Source organism: Pteronotus mesoamericanus, unplaced genomic scaffold, assembly GCF_021234165.1.
Source record: "Pteronotus mesoamericanus isolate MK-2021 breed Mesoamerican mustached bat unplaced genomic scaffold, CSHL_Meso_final contig_65, whole genome shotgun sequence".
NCBI lineage: Eukaryota > Metazoa > Chordata > Mammalia > Chiroptera > Mormoopidae > Pteronotus > Pteronotus mesoamericanus.
The window spans coordinates 5538480-5563248 of NW_026555228.1; the positions used below are offsets into that span (position 1 = coordinate 5538480).

The 24769-nt window shown below is 36.9% G+C and overlaps 1 protein-coding gene across 2 annotated transcripts in view; it reads left to right on the forward strand.

The window, feature by feature from the left end:
* GLRA2 (glycine receptor alpha 2) overlaps positions 1-24769 on the forward strand; it is a 169818-nt gene that overhangs the window by 24507 nt on the left and 120542 nt on the right. Inside the window, exon 3 of one of the 2 annotated variants that reach the window (XM_054581183.1) lies at positions 17242-17309. In XM_054581183.1, coding sequence (XP_054437158.1) covers positions 17242-17309 — 68 coding nt within the window. Of the gene's footprint in view, positions 1-17241; positions 17310-17404; positions 17473-24769 lie in introns of both variants that reach the window. The other variant, XM_054581184.1, reaches the window with a different exon arrangement.

The following is a 24769-nucleotide window of genomic DNA, read 5'->3' on the forward strand; positions in this document are numbered from 1 at the left end:
CTTCCTGCCCCATCTCCTTCCCCCTCTTTCCAACTTGTGTATTGTTCACTTCCCTAATGTACTACTTCTACTTGAATCTGTGACCCAAACGTTTCTGCCTCCAGTACCCGAGAGTTTGGGAATGGGGCCATTTCTCATCAAAGGACTTTCTTTTCTATGATAAACTCTATCATGACTGTTACAACACACAAAATTAGAGGCTTCTTACTCTACCAGGGGTGTCCAACCTTTTGGCGTCTCGGGGCCACCATGGAAGGAGGGCTGTCTTGGGCCACGCATTAAATACATTGTGACATGTAGTCACACACACAAAAAACCTCATAATGTTGTAAGTAAATTTATGATTTTGCGTCAGGACACATTCACAGCCATCCTGGGCCGTGCATTGGACACCTGCTAAGAGGAACAGCCCTGCTCAGCTCAGCATCAAAAATTGTCACAGAGAGATGGAGGTGGAGATACATATTAAAATCCAGACAGTTCTTCCTCCACTTCAAAAAATCTCAAACAATGCGCAATTGAGGGGCCTTTGAATTTCAGGGAGGATATGGAATAAAAAGAGCAATCATGCAGGTTCAACCTTCAGTTGCTGATTACCCTTTGGCTAGTGCTGCGCACTTTTTATAAAACACAGCCCTATCTCCCCCCTGCTCTGAATATAAAGAAATACGTCAACCTCTTCACACAGAATCCCTCTTCTCCTTTCCTCCTTTTCCTGAGCATGATCTGTTGCCATCTCTGCTCTATTCCCTTAAAGCGTTAGGCCTCCCATCACATTACATTACAGTTAGTCTAATGTATGTCTGTCTACCATGACAGATTTTGAATGTGCTGAATGCAAGGACCGTATCCACTTTGGTATTCCCAGCATCTGAAAGGCACCACCGTCAGTGCCCACCCCACACGCCCAGCCCTTCATCACGTTGGTACATCACCTGACTTTCAAATGCCAGCAGTTGCATTTCTCTGCTTGAAGGCTTTCTCTGACCCAAGCCACCTTACCCACCCTTGTGGCAGCCCAGAAGTGAAGATGAACTAGTGTCCCCCTAAGAAGACTCTCGTCTAGCGACTGATGGGAGTTGATGTAAAATGTCCCAGCTCCTTCTGCCCTTAGGCAGAATAGCTCAGAAGAGGGTGTCTCCCAAAGTCACTCAAAATAGAGCTTCATTTGCCCCCAGGAGATAATGAACTTGCTAAAGCACCTTTTCTTGGTTTCCTTCCTGCCCTGTCTCCTTCCCCCTCTTTCCAACTTGCGCATTGTTCACTTCCCTAATGTACTACTTCTACTTCAATCTGTGACCCAAACGAAGTAAGCAGCCAATATACAGAAGTCCAATAAATGTCCTTTTAATTAAACTGAATTACAAAGATGCATAATATAGCATGAGATAAAATACATGAAAACGCTATGCCACACAAGAGCTAGAGGCCCATCAGACAAATGTGAGTACATGTAAACACAAGCATCATGATTTCAGGACTTCCCTCTGCAGTAGGGACGCGGCTGTCCTAGTTGTTGGTAGAGAAGAGTGCATGTCAGGAACTCTAGCTTCTATTTTTAGATCTCTTGCTGACATAGAAAACCTCTGTTTGCTAACAGTACAGTAGTGACCTTCCTACCCTCAGAGAAATGGTGCAGAATGGCTAATGAGGAAACAAGTCCCCTTTTGTGGAAGCCACAGAGGAACAGAAGAGGGAAGTGAGAGCCTAGGTACTATTCATTGGAAGACATGGTGCTCTAAGGTCTCTTTTGTCAGCAAAACAGCAAGTGCTGAGTTGCCCAGCAGTTCAATGGCCTTCAACAGGATTTAGGTCTCTGAGCTTCCAAAGTCTGGCTCTAAGTCTAACACTTCCAAAGGGTAAGAATTTCTTTTTTTTTAATTCACATTAAAAGAATTTTTCAAAAAGGGGGTAAAATCATGACTCTCATGCAGATATAAAATAAGTACGTGTTAAAGATTTTTATTTACCTCATTAGTTAATGAGGGAACCAGGCAGATGGCATAACAAGTTCAAAAGAAAGGCTGAAAAAAAAGGCACATTTATAGATCAAGAATATTGAAATGAATGCGCAAATGGAGGCAAAACAAGTCTCTTCCACAGTGTGGGAGGGGAGGTCACTTGAACCTCGACAGGAGACGACAGAATTTGCAATAGGTATTTTACAGTTCTATCAGTTATACAATATATAGAGTTGTAAAATAGCTCTGATAGAACCAGTGTCAGATAACATGGAAAAGTGTACTATAGACAATGCATAGCTTTCCACTGAAATAAGTTATTCTCTACACTCATGATTGTTAGATTTAATAACACAATCCTTTGCCAATAAGAAGATAATTTTTTTTTCTTGAGCCTATTTATACTTTTAAAATCCAGGTCTTTCTCTTAACACTGTGAGCAGAGGTGAGCCTAATAAAATGTAGGGCAGAGATGTGGTGCTTGAGAAAAGTACATCTGATTGTTAAATAAAGGGGGAATATCTCCAGGTTTAGGAGGAAGATCCTTCCTTGAAAGGGGAAGGAGATGGGAAGAGAAAAGAAGTAGATGGCATTTCACACGCACTATCAAATCCAGTCCTCCCAATGAACCTGAGAGTTAGGTAAAGATATTTCTTCTTTTATAGATGAAAAAACTGGAGCCTAGAGTGATTCAATAACCTACAAAGGGTCACACAAAGAGTACACAGTGGATCCAGGATTTAAATCCAGTTCATCTAGCTCTGAAGTTTCAGGCTTTTGTCCATTATCCCATGCTTCACTGGTCAGGGATGATGTCGGGAGGGAGGGTAACAGGTGAGATGTTGTCCAACCCCCTCCTCAAAGAGAACAATTCAGTAGTAGTTTCAAGCAGCCATGTTGCAATGCTGCTCATTGGTGACTATCATGTTTTTGTTATAATTTTATCATTCTTTTGAGTGCTCTGGAAAGGTAAACAGAACTCATTTCTGATTTTGCAGGCTCAGATGAGACAATTGAGTTATATGAACGACCCTTTGAAAGAACTATCCCTTGAACCTGAAGGGTGGAAACTACCTGATGGGGTTAGAACTCCTGGTATTGCAAGTTGCTGTGGAATAAAATGGAAATGCACAGATTTCTGTAGATACCACTGGCACTTCCTTACCCAAGGAGGCTTATATTCTGATCAATAGGATTCATTGAACCTTTATTGAATGTAATGTCTACTATGTGCTCATTAGTATGCTGAAATGCCTTGGGAAATATTACAGTGAATAAGACCTGAACCATACCCTACCTCTAGAGCACACTTGAAAATATTAAACACATTTGAAAAATTTAGTGTAATACAACATGATAGGGGTTAAGGGATAATGAAAGTGCCAAGAAAGATGATATTCAAATGGGAGAATCATGGAAAAATTCACTGAGTAGGTATCACTTGAACTGGACTTGGAAGGATGAGAATATTTGAACATGGACACATGTATTGATTTGTGGGTTACACTCAATTTCATTATTCTAACCCCAAATATAGCATAGTTCCTCCTTTCAAAATTATTACTGCAAAAAATATGTTTTTCAATTTGTCAAAATCTAACAAGGTGATGAACTTGCTATTCATTTTGCAATGTAGTAGAGGACTCAGTTAACATGAGAAAAAGTTGTCTTCGATTCTATTTTTTGTTACTTCCTAAAATGAAAGAAAATATCATTTGGGTTCATGAGATACTCTTGGATCTCTTCATTTCAAAACTAGTTCCAAATGTAATATAAAACTGTCTTCTTCAAAAGTTAAAGGGGCCTGTATTTATTATCCATCCCAAACCCAAGATAGCAAAAATCTCATGTTTTCCAGCATTTCTCCCTCTGATGACATTTTATTTTAGCATAAATAGAAATATATGTATATTACAATTACAAATTACAACACGAAGGTTTCCATTTGGTCTGAGATCTCTAAAATGGGAAATGAACCTTGTCACCACAAGCCAAGTGCCCTAAATCTCCCAGAACATACACTGCACATTTTAAGGTTACTATGATCCTACAATGAATAAAAAAAGGACCAGTTCACTTCTATTAGAAAGAAGCTTAACAAAAATACTCTCTGTGATGCTTGGTTGGGTCCACACTTTCTGTCTCATTTGACAATTCCTGCAGAATGACTCAAGGGCTCTTAAGCAAATTGTCCTTAATGCTTGATTTTCTTATACTGTATTTAGTCCCTCAATTCACTCTCATTATAAGTAATAATTAGAAGACCAAGAATGTACCAGACACATCCTGGATACTCCATAATCATTTGTTGATATAATGCTGACTAAAGATTTATAAATGATAGAAATGCACAGAATTTAGCAAATACCTGCAAAGAGGAAGCAAATTAAATTTTCTAATGAGCAAACCCACAAAGGAATATGAGTTCAATAATATTGCCATGTTTTCTCTCAAAGTATGTTTAAATATTTTTAAAATCTACATTCTTTATTAAACTATATGAGAGATGTGACTTTCTTCTGAGAAAGTCATATGACCCAAAATATTTTTATATAATATTTAATATGATATTAATGATTTGTTTGGCTGAGCATAAGAATAATCTAAGGCTTGTTTAATTATTACATAACATGTAATCCATGTTAAATATGTTTCCACTCATCCTGCTATTTCTACCTTCTTTTTATAAATTAGTGTTCTCAACCAGGGTGATATTGTGTCCCCCAGGGAACATTTGGTAATGTCTGGATGCATTTTTCGTTGTCACAATAGAAGCCATGGGAGGTGGGGAGCTACTGGCATCTAGTGAGAAGAGACCAAGGAAGCTGCTCAACATTCTACAATGCACAGGGCAAGCTTCCACAACAAAGAATGATCTAGACCAAAATGCCAATAGTTCCAAGGTTGAGAAGTGCTATTTTAAATAAAGAATCTAGCAGCAATTGTCTCAAACCCATGACACTACATGGTTGTTCTGACACAAAGGATGTTTATGCATCATTCGTGGAAGCAAGAAAGTTATACAAGGTAGTTCGATCCTTCTAAAACATTCTATAGAGCTGAGAACAAAAGAGATTACAGAGAGAAGAGAAAGGAAATGGGATGAGATGGGCATTATTTCAGAAAAGATCAGCGTAGAAAATGCTAGGAGATCTAATTTATAATCTCACCATTTCAGTTTACTCCATATTAAAATATGTTTAATGACATACCTCCTGCATAGGCATATTTTGATAATCCAACGAACTTGTAATAATGATTGAAATACTACCACTATTTCTATAAATAAACCACAATTTATTGAGCAACAATTTGGGTTTGCCATACAGTAATACTGATTCTCACAATTAGCATCAAAGTATGTATCACTATTGTCATTCTACAGAAGAATTAAGAGACTCAGAGAGTGTAAAGTTCACATGTGGTAACAGGCAGAACTAGTGGCAAAACCAAGACAGACTGGTAGCTTCCCTAGGTCAAATGCATCTTTGAATAGTGTGACCCATGTCCAGGTTTTCTCAGGACAGTCCTGGTTTATGCCTGGTGTTCCTGTGTAATTATTAATAGCACCCACTTGCTCTCATAAAAGTGATTCTCCCATGTGAGATAAAGGCCCCTGCATTATTCCTTCTCTTTAAATCATGAAGAAATCTATAGCATGCAAAGACAGAAACCTGCCAGCATTCCCAAAGCCCTCTGATATGGGTCTGAGCTGTGTACACCTGTCCATTCACTCATCATCGTGCGAGAGCAGCTGACAACTAGTAGCCATTAGTAGGAAGGACTCACAGAGCTGGCTAGTGGGTTCTCTGTGTTTAAGGTACCTTTCGTGCTAATTAATCTCCTTCCCTGGCAACTTCATCATTTTATCAACATGGCTGGTCCAAAGCATATGGTTTGCTGGAGAATCTCACCAGGCTGCGGTAATCAGTAAATGTCCAATTTCATTATTTTTCTGAATATTTTGGTCCTTGTGTAAACCTGGAAGTCAACAACCAAACTGAATGTTGTAGGGCTGGTAACACCATTTTGACCTTGCTCTGGGGAGGAAGAATCAATGATATATAACTCATTTGTGGTGAATTTTCAAGATTATAATAATGCAATGGGGTAGTTTGTGTGACTGTTCCTAGTATTACAATCATGACATATTTAAACAGTTCCTTCATTCTTTCAGATTAGTTGCCTCAAATCACCCCTCACAAAGGGAGTATCACCATGAAAAACCATTCCTTCCCCTTACAATCCTGCCATCCTCCAAGGCTCTCTCTTTCATGAGCATCAAAACCATCTTAAGAAACAGTGCTTCCCTGTGTTCAAATAGTAGGGCTCTGACCCTTAAGTATGTTATCTTCTCGCTTACTGTATATGTTTTATTTCCCCCCTGTATCTCTTCAGTTAATGACAAGAATCTTTCTGCTAGACAAAAATCTTACTATGCCAAAGGAATTTAATTTCTGTATAAATGAAGCACATATATTTAATATTCCATTCCCATGCAAGGGCCCCATATGAAAGCAATTCTACTAGTTGAGGACACATTAAATTATTTACAAGGAATAAAATGCAAAATGAAAATGCCATTCTTGTCTATTTGTGACACAGGAGGGAAAAATAACATTTTCATCTTGGAACTGAAAGAATGCCCTCTGCTCTCATCTTTTACCTTAAAATGATGTGGGAAAATAACATTAACTGAGACAAAACTAATGAATAGTGACTAGTTGTTTTCATATTATACAAGATCCTCTATTTTCCCCTAATGTTTATTTTTTAATCTTTTCTGCAGCCCTAATTTAAATTGTTTTCCAGCTATTGAGATATAATAGACACATAACAAAGTGTAAGTTTAAGGTGTACAATGTGTTGATTAATACACTTATATATTACAAAATAATTACCACCATAGTGTTAATATTGCAAAATGATTACCACTGTAACACCTCCATCATGTCCCATAGTTACAGTTTCTTTTTGTGGTGGGAACATTTAAGATCTACTCACTTAGCAACTTTCCAGTACACAGTATAGTATTGTTAACTACAGTCACCATAACTTACTCTTCTTAGAACTGGAACTTTGTACCCTTTGGCCAACATCTCCCCATTTCCCTCACCCCTCACCACTCTCTGTTTCTACCAGTTTGGCTATTTTAGATTCCACAAATAAGTGTTATCATGCAATATTTGTCTCTGATGCTTACATTTAAATTGAATCCATCATGAAGCTTTTAAAAATAATATTTATTGTAAACTTAGAAGCTTTGGTATATACATGTGTATATCAATATATGCTTATTTTAAGATAGACACTACGAATAATCGATAAAATTTTCATTATCATGGTAGAAGCTATAAAAATTGGTGGTTTTAAATATGCGAGATACTGAATGCTCTGCCCTGACCCATGTGGCTCAGTTGGTTGAGCATTGTCCCATAAAGCAAAGGGTCACTGGTTCAATTCACGGTCAGGGCACATGCCTGGGTTGCAGGCCAGGTCCCCAGTTGGGGTGTATGCAAGGGGAAACCAATTGATATTTCCCTCTCACATTGATGTTTCTCTCCTTCTCTTTCTCCCTCCCTTCCCCTCTCTCTAAAAGCAAATAAATAAAATCTTTTTTAAAAAAGACACTGAATGCTCTTACCATTCATTCATTTTATGAGCAATGACTGAATCATATTAATTATAATGACTGAGTCAAATACATTAAGTATTTATTGTGCACATTATTTGGCCTGGTCCCATTTCACTTACATACTGCCTCCTTGCTCTTGTGATAACACAGTTGTCAGATTCAAACTTGATGATTTTCACCTGGGCCCACTATGGTGCAGCTGGCCCAAAGGACATCATTTAACACCCAAACTTTGTACTAAAGTGTATTTTGTTTATTCCATAAAGCACAATGTCAAACTCATTTTAGATAATCCATCCTCCTCCTCCATGTCCATGGCTGGTCCTCACTTCCAGGTTTAGAGAAATCATGGAATTCCAAAATGATTCTGTTGCTCTCCGACCTCCTATTCTGAGAGTCAATAGCAGGGCTCAGCAAACGTGTTCCATGGGCCAAATCTAGTCCACCAGCTGTTCTGTGAATGATTTTTTTTTTTTTTTTACTGGGATGCACTCATTTGTTTGCATACTTTCTATGGCTCCTTTCACTACAAAGACAGAATTGCATAGTTGTGACAGAGACCTTGTGGCCCTTTACAAAAAAAGTTGCTGACCCATCATTTAGGGCACTAGCTTTTTAAGAGAACACATCCAGGAATTAATACATTTGTCAAATCTGATTACTAGCAGAGCTTTTCATTTGCATCCCAGAGCGATATCTTTATACTATGAGATCATTACATAAATTTAGTCTTAGACAAATACATCAGAAAGGTTAAACTGACTTTTACTGATTCGTTGTTCCTCTTCCATTACTTCTCACCTACCCTGAAGCCTCCAATAAAACATGCCTTCCTTGACAGGAGCACAGGGTTTTATAATAACCCTCTGATTGCCTTCAGTCCTATTCATAGTTCTATTATTTTCATCTAACAAATTTATTGTCCAAAAACAATCTGTTAATTGATTAATGTGGATCAGCATTTTCAAAACCATGTTTTGCAGAATGCCTACCATCTTTGTAATGTGCTCCATAGAAAGGATGGTCCATGAAAAAGTCTCTCATAGCCCAATGAGTTAGGGAAAGAACAACATATACTATGTTCTCTTCTTCAGGAGTACCATAGTTCACATAAGTGTATTAAAGTTTTGGGGAGGAGAAGGTTGACATCAACAAAACAGCAGAGTAGACAGCTCCAAGCTCTTGTTTCCCCCCACAGAAACATCAAAAATTAAGTACAAGTAGTCAGAACTAACTTGGTTAGAACTCTGGAAAATAGTCAAAAGCTTATAGCAACCAAGAGACTACTGAATCAAGAAAAAGCCAACTTCCAAATGGTAGGAAAGTTTTGTGGTGTTTTTACTTGCCCTTGTCCCTCCCACCTCCTCTCAGCAGTGGTTTTAGTTTTGAATCAGTGACAGCCTACATTCTCAGTGTGAAACCCTGGTCCTTGGTTCTGAAGAGGGCAAAAAACAATTATTCACAAATTATTTTGCTTGTCTATTCTAACATCTGTGTGCTACCAGAAGGACTGATGCAAGGCACTTGTATTACTTTGCTCAGCTGCCATAAGAATATACCACAGACTGGGTGGCTTAAATAACAGGAATGTACTTTCTCACAGTTCTGGAGACTAGGAGTCCAAGATCCAGGTGCCAGATCCAGTCCTCCTGAGAACTATCTCCCTGGCCTGCAGATTGCCACCTTTTCTTTTCTTATTTTTTTTAGAGATTTTTAAATTGATTTTAGAGAGAAGGAGAGAGAGAGAGAGAGAGAGAGAGAGAGAGAGAGAGAGAGAGAGAAACATCGATTTAAGAGAGAATTGATTAGCTGCCTTCCACATGCGCCCAACTGGAGATAAAACACGCAACCTAGGTATGTGCCTTGACCAGGAATCGAACCATCGAACCTACATCCCTTTGGTGCATGGGACAATGCTCCAACCAACTAAGCCACCTGGCCAGGGCAGACTGCCATCTTTTCACTGTGTCCTCACATGGTCTTCCCCCTGGGCACACATATCCCCGGTGATTAGGACATCATTTGTATCAGATTAGAGCCTACCCCCCCATGACATCATTTAATTTTAGTTAGCTCTTTAAAAACCTCCTCTCCAAATATGGTTACATTTTGAGTTGGTGGGGGTTGGGACATCAGTATATGAATTTGGGGGACACAATTCAGCCCATAACAGTGCTCCTCTCTAACTTAAAACTCAGTATGGGAAAACAGCAGGTATTAATCAGAAATACTGCAAAAACATACTAAAAACCTTCACGTGCTGGAGGCAAAAGACTAGTTGAAATATACAACAGACCATCTAAGTCCTGAGAGAAAAAGCTGAGGAGAGTTTCTTAGGGAAATTAGGTAAATCAAAATCAGCCATGTATGCAGGGGAATTTAGAAAGCCATATTCATTCTCAAGGCAAGAGGCATGCTCAGAAAATATCTGAGCAGATCCTAGGATTTCATCTTAGGTTGATCCCTAGGTAAGTTCAAGACTGGCTAAGTATTGAAGAAATGCTCCAGCATAGAAACAATCTGAAAACACTGGGAAAAGTGTGCTTTGTTTGTGTGTTTGTTTGGTTTGTTGGTTGATATTTTAGCTCTTGGTGTTCAAGAAAATCTCTGTGTAAACCCTAGGCCAACATAAGCTGAGAAATGCAGGCTACAATCGCCACACATAAGAAGGAATATAGCCTTTGCAAAAATTGTTTGGGAGAGTCACTAAACCAATGACCTAGTATAGCCTACAACAATCAAAACCCATCCAGAAAACTCTGGGGAAGGGGGAGAATCTGATTTCCAGAGCTAGCACATTATAATATTCAAATATCCAATTACTAACAGAATTCGCCAACATACAAAGAAACAGGAAAGTATGTCCATTCTAAGGAAGCAAATAAATTGGCAGAAATCGTCCTTGAGGAAGCCCAGATATTAGATTTACTAGGCAAAGACTTGGAAACAACTGTCTTAAATACACTTAAAGATATAAAGGGAAACAAGGACAAAGAATAAGAGGAAATCAGTAATGTATGAATAAAGTGAGAATATCAACAAAGAGATAGAAATTATCTAAAAGAACCCAAAAGAAATTCTGGAGCTGGAAATTACAGTAACAGAAATGGAAAATTCCCTAGAAGAGTTCAACAATGGATTTGAAGTAGGCAGAAGAAATCAGTGAACTTGAAGATGGGACAATTGAGTTACTGAGTCTGGGGAATGTAATCTAAAAATAAAGAAAGCTAAACAGAGCCTAAATGACCAATGCTACACCATCAAATGGACCATGATACACATTCTGGGAATCCTGGAAAGAGAAGAGAGAAAGAGGCGGAAAGAATATTTGAATAGGATATTTGCAGACATAACTGCTTCCCAAATTTGATTAAACCCATACAACCACAAGTCTAATAACATCAATGAACTCCAGTTAGGCAAACCCATGGAGATTCACATTGAGAAACTTTATAATCACAGTGTTGAAAGCCAATGACAATGAGAGAATTTTTAAAACAATAAAAGAATGGTGACCCGTTATTTACAGGGGATCGTCAGGAAGATCATTAGCTGATTTCTCAGTAGAAACCTTGGAGGCCAGATGGCAGTAGGTTATCTTTAAAGTGCTGAAAAATATTTTTTAAAAACCTGTAACTGAGAGCTTATATCCAACAAAACTGTCTTTCACAAATGAAGGAGAAATTAATACATTCCCAGGTGAAAAAAGCTGAGAGAGTTCACTACAACTAGATCTGCCCTACAAGAAATGATAAAAGGAGTCCTTGAGGTTGAACTAAAAGTGTGCTAGACAGTAACTCAAAGCCTAATGAAGAAAAAAAGATCTCTGGTCAAAGTAAATACATTGGCAAATATAAAAATAATATCATTGTATTTTTGGTTTATAACTCAATTTTTTATCTCCTACAGAATATAAAAGAATATTAAAAAATTAATCTATGCTATCGAGCACACAATGAAAAAAATATATAATTTGTAAAACCAACATAACAAAAGAAGACTGTAGCTATTGAGGAGTGGAGTTTCTGTATGTAGTTGGTATCAATTCAAAGTAGACGGTTACTAATTTAAGGTGTTAAATGTAATCCCCATTGTAACTACAAAGAAAACAAATCATACAATAAAGGAAATTACCAAGAATCAAAATGGTTTACGGCAAAAAAGTCAACTAAACACAAAAGAAGATAGTGATAGAAAAAATGAGAGGCAAAAAAAGCTGTAAGATATACAGAGATCAAATACCAAATGGCAGAAGTAAGTCATTCTGTATCAGCAATTACTTTAAATGTAAATGGACTGAGTTCCCTGATCAAAAGACGTAGATTAGAAGAATGGATAAAACAAACTATGATTTAACTATACACTATCTAAGAGAGACTCCATTTAGATCCAAAGACACAAGTAGAGTGACAGTGAAAAGATAGAAACACATATTCTATATATGTAAATAGTAACCAAAAGAGAGCTGAGATGGCTATACTAACATCAGACAAAACAGACTTTAAGTCAGAATCTTTTAAAAGATCCGTTAGGTGTCTCTATCTAAGTACAACTACAGACTTTCCAGAGAGATGTGGTTGGACACTTATTCTGATAGATTTTGCTTTCTGTAATCCTTTGCTATGTCTGTGCCTATGTCTTTGTATCTGTCTTCAACACAAGCGAGGGCAGATGGATGTATACTATGGGTCAATCACCCACATTAACTGAAAAAGCAAACCAGATAGTATGTGTCCACTTTTCAATAAAGGAAAATATCTAAAAGGCAGAAATCTCTTAAAAGAGACAAAGAATGATATATATTGATAAAATGGTCAAATCACCAAGATGATATAACCATTCTAAAAGTATATACACCAAACAACAAAGGCCCAAGATACATGAAGCAAACCTTGACAGAATTGATGGGAGAAATAACACTTCAACAATAATAGCTGAAAACTTTAATACACCATTTTCAATAATGAATAATAGAACATCTATAGAGATCATTAAGAAAACAGAGGGCATGAACAATAATATAAATCACCAGACCTAACAAACCATATATAGAATCTTCTGCCCAACAACAGCAGAATACACATTCTTCTCAAGTGCACATGGAACAGACTAGACCATCTATTGGGCTACAAGCCAAATATTAATAAATTTTAAAAGATTAAAATCATAAAAAGTATCTTTTCCAAGCACAGTAGAAAGAAGGTAAAAATCAACAATAAAAGGAAAACCAGAAAATTCAAATATTTGGAAATTAACACACTCTTAAATAACCAATTGGTCAAAGAAGAAATTACAAGGGAATTAGAGATGAATAAAAACAAAAATACAACATACTTATGGGATGCAGTAAATGCAGTGTTCAGAGCAAAATTTAAACTGTAAATGTCTGCATTAAAAAAAAAGAAAGATCTCAAATCAATAAACTACTATTACAATTTGAGGCACTAGTAAAATAAGAGAAAACTAAATCCAAAGTTCTCAGAGAAAGTAAATAATAAAGGTTAAAGTGGAGAAAAATAAAAATAGAAAGGTAATTAGAGAATCAACAAAACCAAAAGTTGATTCTTTTAGAGGATGAAAGAATTACAAACCTTTAGCTAGACTAACAGAGAAAAAAAGACTCAACTGAAATCAGGAATGAAAGTGGAGGCATTACTACTGATCTTACAGAAAATAAAAAGAATTATAAAATAAGACTATAAACAAATTAGATAACCTAGATGAAATTAACAAATACCTAGACACACACAAATTACCTAAATTGACAAAACAAGAAATAGGAAATTTCAACAGACCTGGAGCAAGAGATGGAATGAGTAATCAAAAACCCTGGAACAAAGAAAAGTTCAGGACCCGATGGCTTCACTGGTGAATTTTTCCAAACACTGAAATGAAAATTACCACAAATCCTTCTCAAACTTTTCCAAGAAATAAAAGAGGAAAGAATAGTTCCTAACTCATTCAATGAGGCCAACATTATTCTGATATCAAAGCCAGACAAAAACATCACAGGAAAAATCACAGGCCAATATCCTTTATAAATATAGATGCAAAAGTCCTCAACAAAATGTTAGCAAAACAAATCCAGCAGCACAATAAAAGAATTACACACTGTGACCAAATGGAATTTATCCCAGGAATGCAAAGGCAGTTCAATATAATAAAATCAAAGTAACACCCAACAGTAATAGAATGAAGGAAAGATAGCACATGATCATCTCAACAGATGCAGGAAAGCAGTTGATAAAATCCAATACCCTTTCACAATAGAAAAAATAAAACTAGAAATAGTAGAAAACTTCTTTAACATGATAAAGAGCATTTATGAAAAATTCAAAGCTAATAACATGATCCAACTATATGCCATCTACAGAGAGCATACTCAATGACAAAAGACTAAAGCTTTCTTCCTAAGAACAGAAACAAGATAAGGATGCCTGCTTTCACTACTGCTACTCAACATTGTTATCGGAAGTTTTATCCAGAGCAATTATACAAGAAAAAGAAAAAGCATCCAAATTTGAAAGGAAGAAGTAAAACTATATTTACAGATGACATGGTCCTCTGTATTTTACACCCCAAATAATCCAAAAGAAAAATACTACAGCTAATAAGTGAATTTAGCAAAATAGCAGCATACATCAACACACAAAAATCAGTTGTGTTTCTACACAACTGCAATGAACAATCTGAAAAAGAGATTAAGAAAAATTCCATTTACAATAGCATCTAAAAGTATAAAATACCTAAGAATAAACTAAAGAGGTGAAAGATTTGTAGCTTCCATCTTTGGGATACCATATTTCGCCATGTATAATGTGCACTTTTTTGCCCAAATTTTTGAGGGAAAATAAGGATGTGCATTATACATGGGTAGTACCTGAAATTACCTTGTATCTGTTCTTGTGTTTTGTAATTATTTGTTACATAAAATTTCTTGTACAATAATAAACTCAAAAGTGAATGCGAAAATTCCTTTATAATACAAAAAAAACAACTATGTAAATATAAATAAGCAAATAATTGAATTAAAAAATTTAAACAAAAGATTTTTTCCTGAAAGTTTGGGCCCAAAACGAGGCTGCATATTATACACAGGAGCACATTGTACACAGCAAAATATGGTCATTTTATTGGCTTCAGATGTTTCATCCCTGTAGTTAAAAAAAAAAGTGTCCCTAACATTAGGCAATTTCTGCCTCTTTCAAACTCTGTGACCTCCTTTGTGCCTCATTTTCCTTATCTATTAGGTGGGAGGCATGGTAGCATCAAAATACTGAAGAATGAAATAAGGCACTTACTGGCACACAGTGAGGTTTTCATACGTCAGCTCTTATTACATGCATGTGCTAATACCTCATCAAAAAAACTTAATTTTTTCTCTTGGTTTTATATCTAAATGCAAATTAACCTTAAAACAATGCCCAAGATTGAAGAGGTAAGATGTTAAGAATAATATTATCCCAGGAATGTACAGACCAATGGGAAAATACCATGGTTGGTGGTTCAGAGGGGAGAGAAGATACTGTGTAATGAATGCAGTGCAGCAAAGCAGTTGAAAGTTTAAGTCTAGGGGATCAGAATGATGAGACACTGAGTTTCTGCTTTTCTAATTACTGTGGCATCAGTTTAAACAAGTTACTTAACCCCTCTAACCCACTGTTCCCTCATTTGAAAACATTCACTGGAGCAGTAAAACAATTCCTCTTTTATAAGTATTAAACTAGATAATTTTTTAATATGCTTAGTACAGTGCATCAATACATGGTAGCTTTAAAAATATTTTGAGTTCCAGCAATATACTCACACTGCCATTTACTGGGAAGGATAAAAATGAATGTATGATGGTATGACCCAACATTCTAGATGCTTCGAAGTCATTTGGGGAGGTCAGATAAACAGATACTGTATGGTACAAGACGACCCTCTTGTTATTTCTCTTTTCCCTGTTCCTTTTCTCCATCATTCATTTTCTGTATATCTGCATATAAAAATTCACGAAAGTTTTCCATCCTGAATTGGACTATCTAAAAGAAAGTATTTTATTGTAAAAAGAACAAAAAAACCCATAAACAATTTCTCATAATTTGATTCCACCTTGTATAATTTTTTTCTTACTAGCAGAGAAAATAATGGTTATAGAATAGAATTTTATGGCAAAGAAAGAGACTCATTTTTTTGTTTTGAGTAACCAAAAAAACCCAAATGAAATCAGGCAGAGTAGGAAGTGACCATGGAGAAGTCAGATGCGGAAATGAGAGGCATTACAGGACTTGGAGGCTGAAACATCTTTCAGTAACATGGTCATGCCGTGATGCCATGTCTGCACACATTTTTTTTCTAAATAAACACATTTATCATAAAAGTTAATGATACTAAAAAGAAAAACAGCATAACACATCTCTTTTACCGAAACTCTTTACTCCTTCTTTCACCAAAAGTCATTGCCTGGAGATTTAAATGAGCTGTTTAGGCCCAGTCTCCTTTCCTCATCTTGAGAACCCAATGCGGACTTGTAGAGTTGAAAGACACGGTGCTCAAGTGCTGCTATAGCTGTGTTTTCCTGCTGACTTCCGAGGGAAGCCTCGAGCCAAACTCCTCCTCATTCAGATCCTACCAGCTTGCCAGGCACAGAGACTCAACTGGGTGTAGCTTATACCAAGTTGCTGAGCCTTTTTTGGGTGAAGGTAGACAAACTTCCACTGGGTAAAGCAAAGATCATTCATAGTATATTCTTATCTCAGAAAACATCCAGGGGAAACTACATGAGGGTGATGAACATATTCCCCAGCACAACATGAAACTGAAAATCATCAGAGAGTGATTTATCTACCATCAAAGAGCAAAGAATCTGCAGCCACACGCCCCTGAACACACCTCATCTCATCTGATCCCTGAAGCTAAGCAGAATCTGGCCTGGTTAGTGCTTGAATGGAAGCCAAAGGGCAAGGAGAAAAACAGCTAGTCCCTGGTGTCTGGAGAAAAAAATAGGCTTTCTGTTCAAAGCAAATCTACGTTAATAGCTCTTGCTTTACATTATATTTACTGAGGCAACACTCTGGACATTAATTAAACATCTGTGTTTTCTTCTTAAAATGAGCTAATTTTTTGTTTTTGTATTTCTGTACATCATTTTTCATTGTCAAAAAATTATAGGGTAAATTCAGAGGTATGAAGAGAATCAAACTAGACTATTGATTTAAAGGGTGTTATGAGATAGGAGGTGAATGTCCCTGACTCACCCACAGCTCAAACTTCAGCTCCATTTAAATTCATGACCTAGGCTATTTTATCACCATGGGTGCACACTGTTGGCATCTACAGTGTTGTTGAGCCTACAGTCAAAGAAATCCACCCACTCAAAGGACTATTTTGATAGCAACTATTGACAATGAATTCAGTTGACTAGTCTTCAGCTTATATTTTCCAAGTTCAAAACTCGTCAGGGTAAGTTATCATTGCTTAACTGTTATTATTTGAAATACCAGTGGGCATATCATCACTATAAGCCTCTGGGTAAAAAGTATTTTTTGCAATCTCACCATCATTTTAATTTTACTTACATCTCTCATCATTTGCACAGATGTTGATGAAGCTGTATTTTTGCTTCAATGTCTATTGCAATATTCTTATTGCATTCTGCAGGTCCTCCAGTAAACGTTACTTGCAATATTTTTATCAACAGTTTTGGATCAGTCACAGAAACCACCATGGTAAGTGCTACTATGCCACTGGCAAGAGAAAAACTTGACTTGATTATGCCATGAACACAACCTGTCAAATTTTCTATTTATTGTTCAACTTGCAGGGCCTCCTGTAAATGTTACCTGCAACATATTTATCAACAGCTTTGGGTCAATAGCAGAAACTACAATGGTGAGTGGGACTGAGCATTGAAGCCATGGTGTGAAGGACTGGGATATGGGATTCAAGAGCACTGTTGTATATTTGTGGGACATTTACTGAGTGCCAATTTCCAAGTTCACTCACCTCTAGAAGGCAATTATTGTAACTTTATCACTTTAGAAAGCCATTAGTCAAGTGTGCATGGCTTAAAATTCAATAATCTTTTATCTATCATGCCAGAGAAATTTTGGACTCGCTTGATGTTTGGTTAGATTTAGGTAAAATTATCAATAATAAGCACAGTGTATAGTTAAATATATTTAAATATTTGCATCACCAATGTTTCAGAAATATTCGAAGTTCAGGAAATATTTTTTATAGCCAGTCTTTTTCATATAATGTAGGTTTTTAACATAGTCAAGCCTCATATATGTATCCTTTAAGATATATGCCAAGGGGCTGACTTTACAATAAACATGCACATGTGCACACACACAATTTTGTTGGCAATAGAAAGTAGTCCTGAGTCCATAGCAATTACATCACACTCATCACTTTAAAAAACATAAAACTATTAAAAGTGCATAACAATGTACATGTAAACATGTTTCATGTACATGAAAAAGATTTTAGACACTATAAAATTCACCAGATTCCTTACAGATTTCATGGTTATAACGTTGCCTTAACACAGCCTATTGGATTAGTAGCCTTGTAGTGCTAGAGTGTCGAAATTCATTTGGTTGAAATATTTTCTTTGTCCCCATACAACTTATTTTATGTCCTAAGTCAATTGGTTGGTTTTAATTTTCATGACTATTAAACTACACACCCATATTATTAGATGAGGTCAAAATAAAATATTGTTGAGCTTGACCAAGTACTATGATGGCTGATGGCCTAAAAATACTCAAGAAGTGAAATAATGAGCATAATGCCACCGAGATGTAAAAAATAGTGTTGCCTTGTCTTTATGAATCTTCTTTTTCAGGATGCTAGAATCATGTCTAACAAATTACTGTGCTTTTTGGTATCCTTGATGCCAGAAAGAAATGATTTATCTTTCACCACTCCTTTCCACTGGCAAAATCGGGTATCATGCAACCCCACTACCCATTGTAATATTACCCTGGCACAGCACTGTCCAGAAATGAGACCCTCCTGGGGCCTGGACAGAATGCAGTATATTAATAATTTTACCCAAATAAAATAGTTTTGATAGGGTTATTAAATGACTCATAAGAAAAGCTAAACATGCAAAGAATAATGAAACTCTGAGGTTGGCATTCAGTTTCTGTCTCTTCTCTCTTGGTTTTATCCTGATAAATCTTCCAACTGCCCAAATCACTGTCACCAGCTTTACACGATGGCATTCAATGACAATATTTGCACGACCTAATGCTGATTGCATTAATTAGTCTCCTAAGTTGTTTTGATTAAATGTCCTCATTGCATTTTACCCTCAATCAGAAATGCAAATGTGCACCTTTGTGATGCTCATTAATGCAAGAAAAAGCTTAATATGTAAGGAGATGAAAATGGAAACTGGGGATATCCTTCTTTTCCAGTGTCTTTAACAGCTACTGAAGGTGCTTAATAAATGGGCTGCTTTGGTGGTTCCCGGTCACTTACTAAGGTGTTCTTTGGTGTGTTTCCTAGGAGAAAATTTGGTAATCATTGCTCAAGTGTAATATCAATGGCGTGTCTATGCTGCTGTATGAGATATATTGAATTGCATGGTCAAAAGAGTGATGTGTCTCATGGTTCTATTTCTTAGCCCTTGATGTAATGACAAACTTCACTTGGTGTTTTAAAAGTTCCTTTATTTTCTTCAATATGGATTTTGTGTGAAGCTAGAATATAGTTTTTGAAAGTCTGTCATGCTTAAATCAAAGACTAAATCCTCATATCACGTAGGGTAGGGACCGGCAAAATTTTGTCTATAAAAGGCCATTCTGTAAATAGTTAAGACTTTGAGGGCCAGGCAGTCTCTGCCACAACTCAATTCAGCCCTTTTGGCAAGAAAATGATTGTTTAGTCCTAAAAAATACTAAGCAAATGGGTGTGACTGTACTCCAAAAATTTTTTTTAGTTACAAAAACAGGCTGTGGCCACATTTGGCCTACAGGTTATAGGATGCCAACCCGGGATCTAAGAGCATCAATATTTAAATATTCAGATGCTCATAAGAACATAAGAACTGCTACACCTTGAAAGAGTATTATCTTCCCACATCCCTAAGGCCCTGCCGGGTACCTGCAGGTACCTGATATCCCTGCAGAGTGTCATGGCAGCCCAAGCTTCCTTTGGCAAGAGCCTGAATTCTATCACCTCTTTCATAAAACTCGACTCAAAAAAAAATGGTTAAAAATGTGAGACAGAGCTAGAATTTTTCCTGAACTGTCTTCAGTTGGAGTGAGAACATCAATCCCTTATCCTTCAAAGTAAGAACATCGGTCCCTTATCTTTTGAGCCCTGTAATGTATGCCATCACTGAGGACACTGACTAGTGCTCTCGGGGGGATCATAGTTTTGCTTTCTCTAAATTGTCTGTAATAAATTTTTTCCAAGAATATCTCAGAATTTTGAATTTCTAAACATGATTTCCTCTCTTCCCATGTGCCACTCTCACCTTACAACTCCAATAACACTATTGACAGATTTAGTTCAGGTATTTGTTTCTAAATAAGAGGCAATGATTATCTAAGAATTCAACATGACTTTCTTTTTGTGCTCTCCAGTCTGTCCGTCTTATGTTTGATGAAATCCCATGCAATAAGTGTTGGTACTACCTCCACACAAAGTATAGGCTTGCTTACAGACGCAATATGGCCTCTAGTTCACACCTCTGATATGTTAGTGTTGGAGATGTGTGCTCACAGGACAATATATTTGTGCTACTCTCAGGAATATTTTTAGGGGTCATTATGATGACATACATTATTCCAAATACAGATCTTTGTTCACTAAAGCCACAGGGATCTGTGGATGGCCATTGCTAATTGACCCCCCATTCAGAGTATTCAAGGGAACAATTTTTTCTTTGTGAGGTTCCAAAAGACTAGTAAGGGATGTATAATGAGACAGGTTAAATGTTGTTTTTGTAACATCAGTTTACCACTTCCTTTTCTTTCTTCCTCCCTTTTCTTTAGCTGCTGATAGCAAGTGAATTTACATGATGGGCATATTTAAAGGCATAGTTTGGGAATAGTAATACTGTCAGTAAAGGTCCAAAGTATCTGCATGATACCTGCATGCAACTCTCTCCAGGGATAGGCCATCAGAAAATGGAGAAGAGTCTCCTCAAAGCTTCCTGATGACTGCCCAGAAGGCTGTGGGCAGATAGAGTGTAATTTGGGTCTGTGGGTGTTGGAATGCCACACATGCCACAGCATCAGATCCTCACACCCTCCTCATTTAACAGATTGGGGGGAAGGGGGAGCAAGATCTAAAAATGTGCAAAATGCGTCCATTCAGCAAGCATCTTCAGGACAAAACCTTGGCCCCTCAAAACTCTGCCCCAGAGGATAAATTCCCCATGCTCTGCTGATTACGGCTGCAGAGTAAAGAGTTGTTTTATCTCTGATCTGAAATCACACTCCTGAAGAACAGGATACAGGTAGACAGCTCCTTAGAAGGACACATACTGTGCTGTAACTGCTGAAGTGACACTATGGACTCCCTTTCATTCTCCAGCTGCATAAGCAGTTCATACGGAGATGCTAACTTATCAGGAACAGCAGGTAGTTACATTTCTTATTTCCGATTTTTAAAAGAAGAACTAACAATCTACCACAAGCATGGCATTTTGTTGAACTGAGATATAAGGTGACCTTAGCCTCTAAATTAACAACGAGATGTTAAAGCCTGAATTCATCATAAAGTAACTGCTGTATCATAATTTCAAATTCAAGGCTAACTTCCTATAGCGAAGCTAGCGAAGACTCAAGATGATGGAAACTGTACTGCTGTACAGTCAGAGGTCAAAACCAAAGTGACACATAGGCACTGAGGGGAATCAACAGAGCATTCTCTTGCCTTTGATAACATTATAATATAATTGGATTAAAATGTATGCACATAAAAATAATAAGAGTAACAGTATGTATGCGTGGCAGAGTGGCACTCTCTACATACAAATGCCAGACTAAATATAATAGTACAATCCAATTTAAGGAAAAAAATCTTTCTGACATGCGCATAGTATTAGAAGTTACCAGAAAAAGTGAAACTGTTGAAATTCTCGATTTTATAGGAAATAGTAGTATGGAATGAAGGTAGCTGTATTGCCTATGTTAATAACATAGGTAATAAAGATTATATGACTTACACACAGCTTTTGAAAAATAAGATATGTGTGTTTGTCTTTATAAATACACACATATATACATATATATTTTTTAATATGAATGTTTCCATTACCTAACCCAATACACAGATAATCAATCATAAGAAAACAAATTTTAATATAAGGAAGTATTTGAAGTAGAATCTGTCTCCGGGGAGAGATGACAGAGCAAAAGAAAATTAAGCATGTCTCTCAATATTTACTTCCCCCTTAGTATCTCATTAAACCTAGAAGCAAAAATAAAAACAAAGAAAGGCTACAGAACAATAGAACTACCTCCTGTGGTTTGGGACATCATGAGAGAATAAGCCTATCTGTAAATAAACAGAGATGATGGACGGATAAATCACACATGTCATTTTCTCCCCTACACTGAAAATGAGAGCGAACTGCAAACATTGCAGAGGCACAGCCTCAGGAAGTCTTGACTTGGGCTGTCTACTTCTCCAGACCCTTCAGTGTCCTCTTCTATTCCCATAGGTTTTAAGGGTCGTTTTTATTTGAGAATAATGTATGTCATAATAAACAAAATTATGGACAATTCAATTCTGATATATTACAAATACTTCCAAAAGATCGAATAAAGACCTTGCTTAATATCATTCCTGTAATTGTGGCATAAAATATATTTTCTCCTCTTAGTTTCCCACTTATCTTTACTTACAAATAGGAGGATTAATTTATTTCAAATGAACTCTTGGACATTTAATGGTTCTACTGTGATATGATAGAGTCGATGATCTTTTTAAAGTTCTAATACTGAGAAAATATATTTTATTGTTTTCTCTCTATATAAAATTATAAAATAAGAAAACCAGGAAAGACTTCAAAAACATGTCATTAGCTGGGAAAATGTATATTGAGATATTTTTAAAAGGTCAAATGGTTTCATATCATATGTCACTAATGTTATATTGTCCAGAGCCTCTCAATATGCATCTTTAAATAGTTCTCAGGTTCAGGGGAGGATTGCAATGACTTCTCTTAGTGGTTTTGCCACCCAGTACTCTCCAGATGGCTTGTTATGGCCTCCCTCAACCTATGATTACTTCCTGGGGGCACCTTGCTGGCCTCCTGACAGCCTAAAATATCTAACCCATTCACTTCTGTTATCTCCAGCTGTCGCTATGTTCCTGTACGCAGAGTTCCTCTACCTCCAGGATTGGTTAAGGGATGAGGTCCCCTTCTCTCCTACTTCCTACTGAAACAAGCTCATATACCCCGCATCGCCAAAAAATTGTTACAGAAAACTGGTTCTCACTCTAGGGGAAATAAAAGGAGTGGATGCCAAACAGTGGAGAAACTGCATTCCCCCACCCCCAAGGAAACCTTAAAAAATCTCACAGCTGATGTATCTAGTGCATACTTATATTGAATTATTATGTTTTCAATAGCCCTGTTCTTGATTTTCCACAAATCATACCTTCCACTCTTTACTTACACAAAACTCCAAAGCTTCCAGTAACTCTTGTTGCCAAGGAAACATAGACCTGGTAATCTCTTTCTAGTTACAACCTTCTAGTCCCTTTGGACAATTCCGAAGTACATGATGGGGAAAACATTGAAGTTTTGCCTGTCCTTTGGCTCATCTGCTGTGGGCGGTGTGCGCACAGGATGGGATGGAAGAAGGGCTGGGCCCACAATAGTGCCCTCTTCCATCTGAGAATTTGCTGTGCAAGTCCTGGTATAATCTCAAATAAAAGTCAGCTAATAACATTTTCCAAGTCAGAAAGTTCTTAGGTTGTACAATTGAGAACCTTAAGTATATTTTTAAAAATATTTCAGCCTTTCTTAATGAGCTGGGTTTGAGGACTGATTTTCAGAAGTTAGTAACTATTTGATTATTATCATTCTTTAGGCCAACTTCATAGGACACTCTCTGCAAAAACTACCACCTTCAAAATACTCTATCAGCCTAATCATCAGGATGGCTGTATTTGAAAAGAAGTCATGGGAATTTAGATAGTTTAGTGATATATAGAAGGAACTGGATTGAAACTCTTCCATATACCCTGATCTTTATAACTTAGTCATTTTTTTTCCTTTTGTCCTTAACAGTAATTAGCCAAAATTGACCATCTTGAGGTGGTTTCCATTATACCTGGTAGAGTAACTAGACATCCCAATTTTGTCTGGGACTGAGTGGGTTCCCTGAATGTGGAAATTTGGGGGCTGAAACTGGGAAGTTCTCAGGCAAAGTAGGGCAAACTGCTCACCATTAGAGGAATGTAAACAATTACAAAAAATCCAGGTGCCAAAGATATGGAAAAAGAGCAAATAAGAGTAAAAAAAGTAAAGGAAAAAGTGGAAGAAGGAATGAGTATGTGTTACACTAAATGGCCACAAGTGGCAGGAATGGACAACCATTAGCTCTAAACTATAGTCCCACTTGACTAGGAAATGCTGTTGAAACCCCTGCTGGGATCCACTCTGTCAAGTGAAGCAACAGTTTTCATGAACCTAAAGACCTTTGCATAGAAATCCCCAGGAGACCAGCCACTTCCCCAAGCTGATTCATTAGCACAGAAGGAAATTACCAGACCAAGTGGGAATACAGTGTACCTGAGGCTCCCACAGGGAGGACCACCTCTGTCAGAAGGTGCTCAGATTAGCAGATCATGAAAAAGATCTCTATTTTGATGAAGCATCAAGTTGACTACTGTAGATACAACCCCTTCAGAGAAATGATAAAATATTTAAGAATTTCAAAAATAAGTAGCTGTGAGGGAATTATCTTGTCAACACGAAGCAGTTTAATATTTACATCGATGAATTTAATAATATTACCCCATTATGTAAGAGTCTTACAATAAGATTTTCACTACCAAAAGTACAAAATGGGTTTGCTTCTGCGCAGAGAATCTGAGCACAATGAGGAAAGAGATCATGTCATTTTTGATTTGGAAAATGAATCACCTTTATTTGACAATCTGTCATCACAGACTGACTTCTGTACTCATCATTAAAATCAGCTTGAGT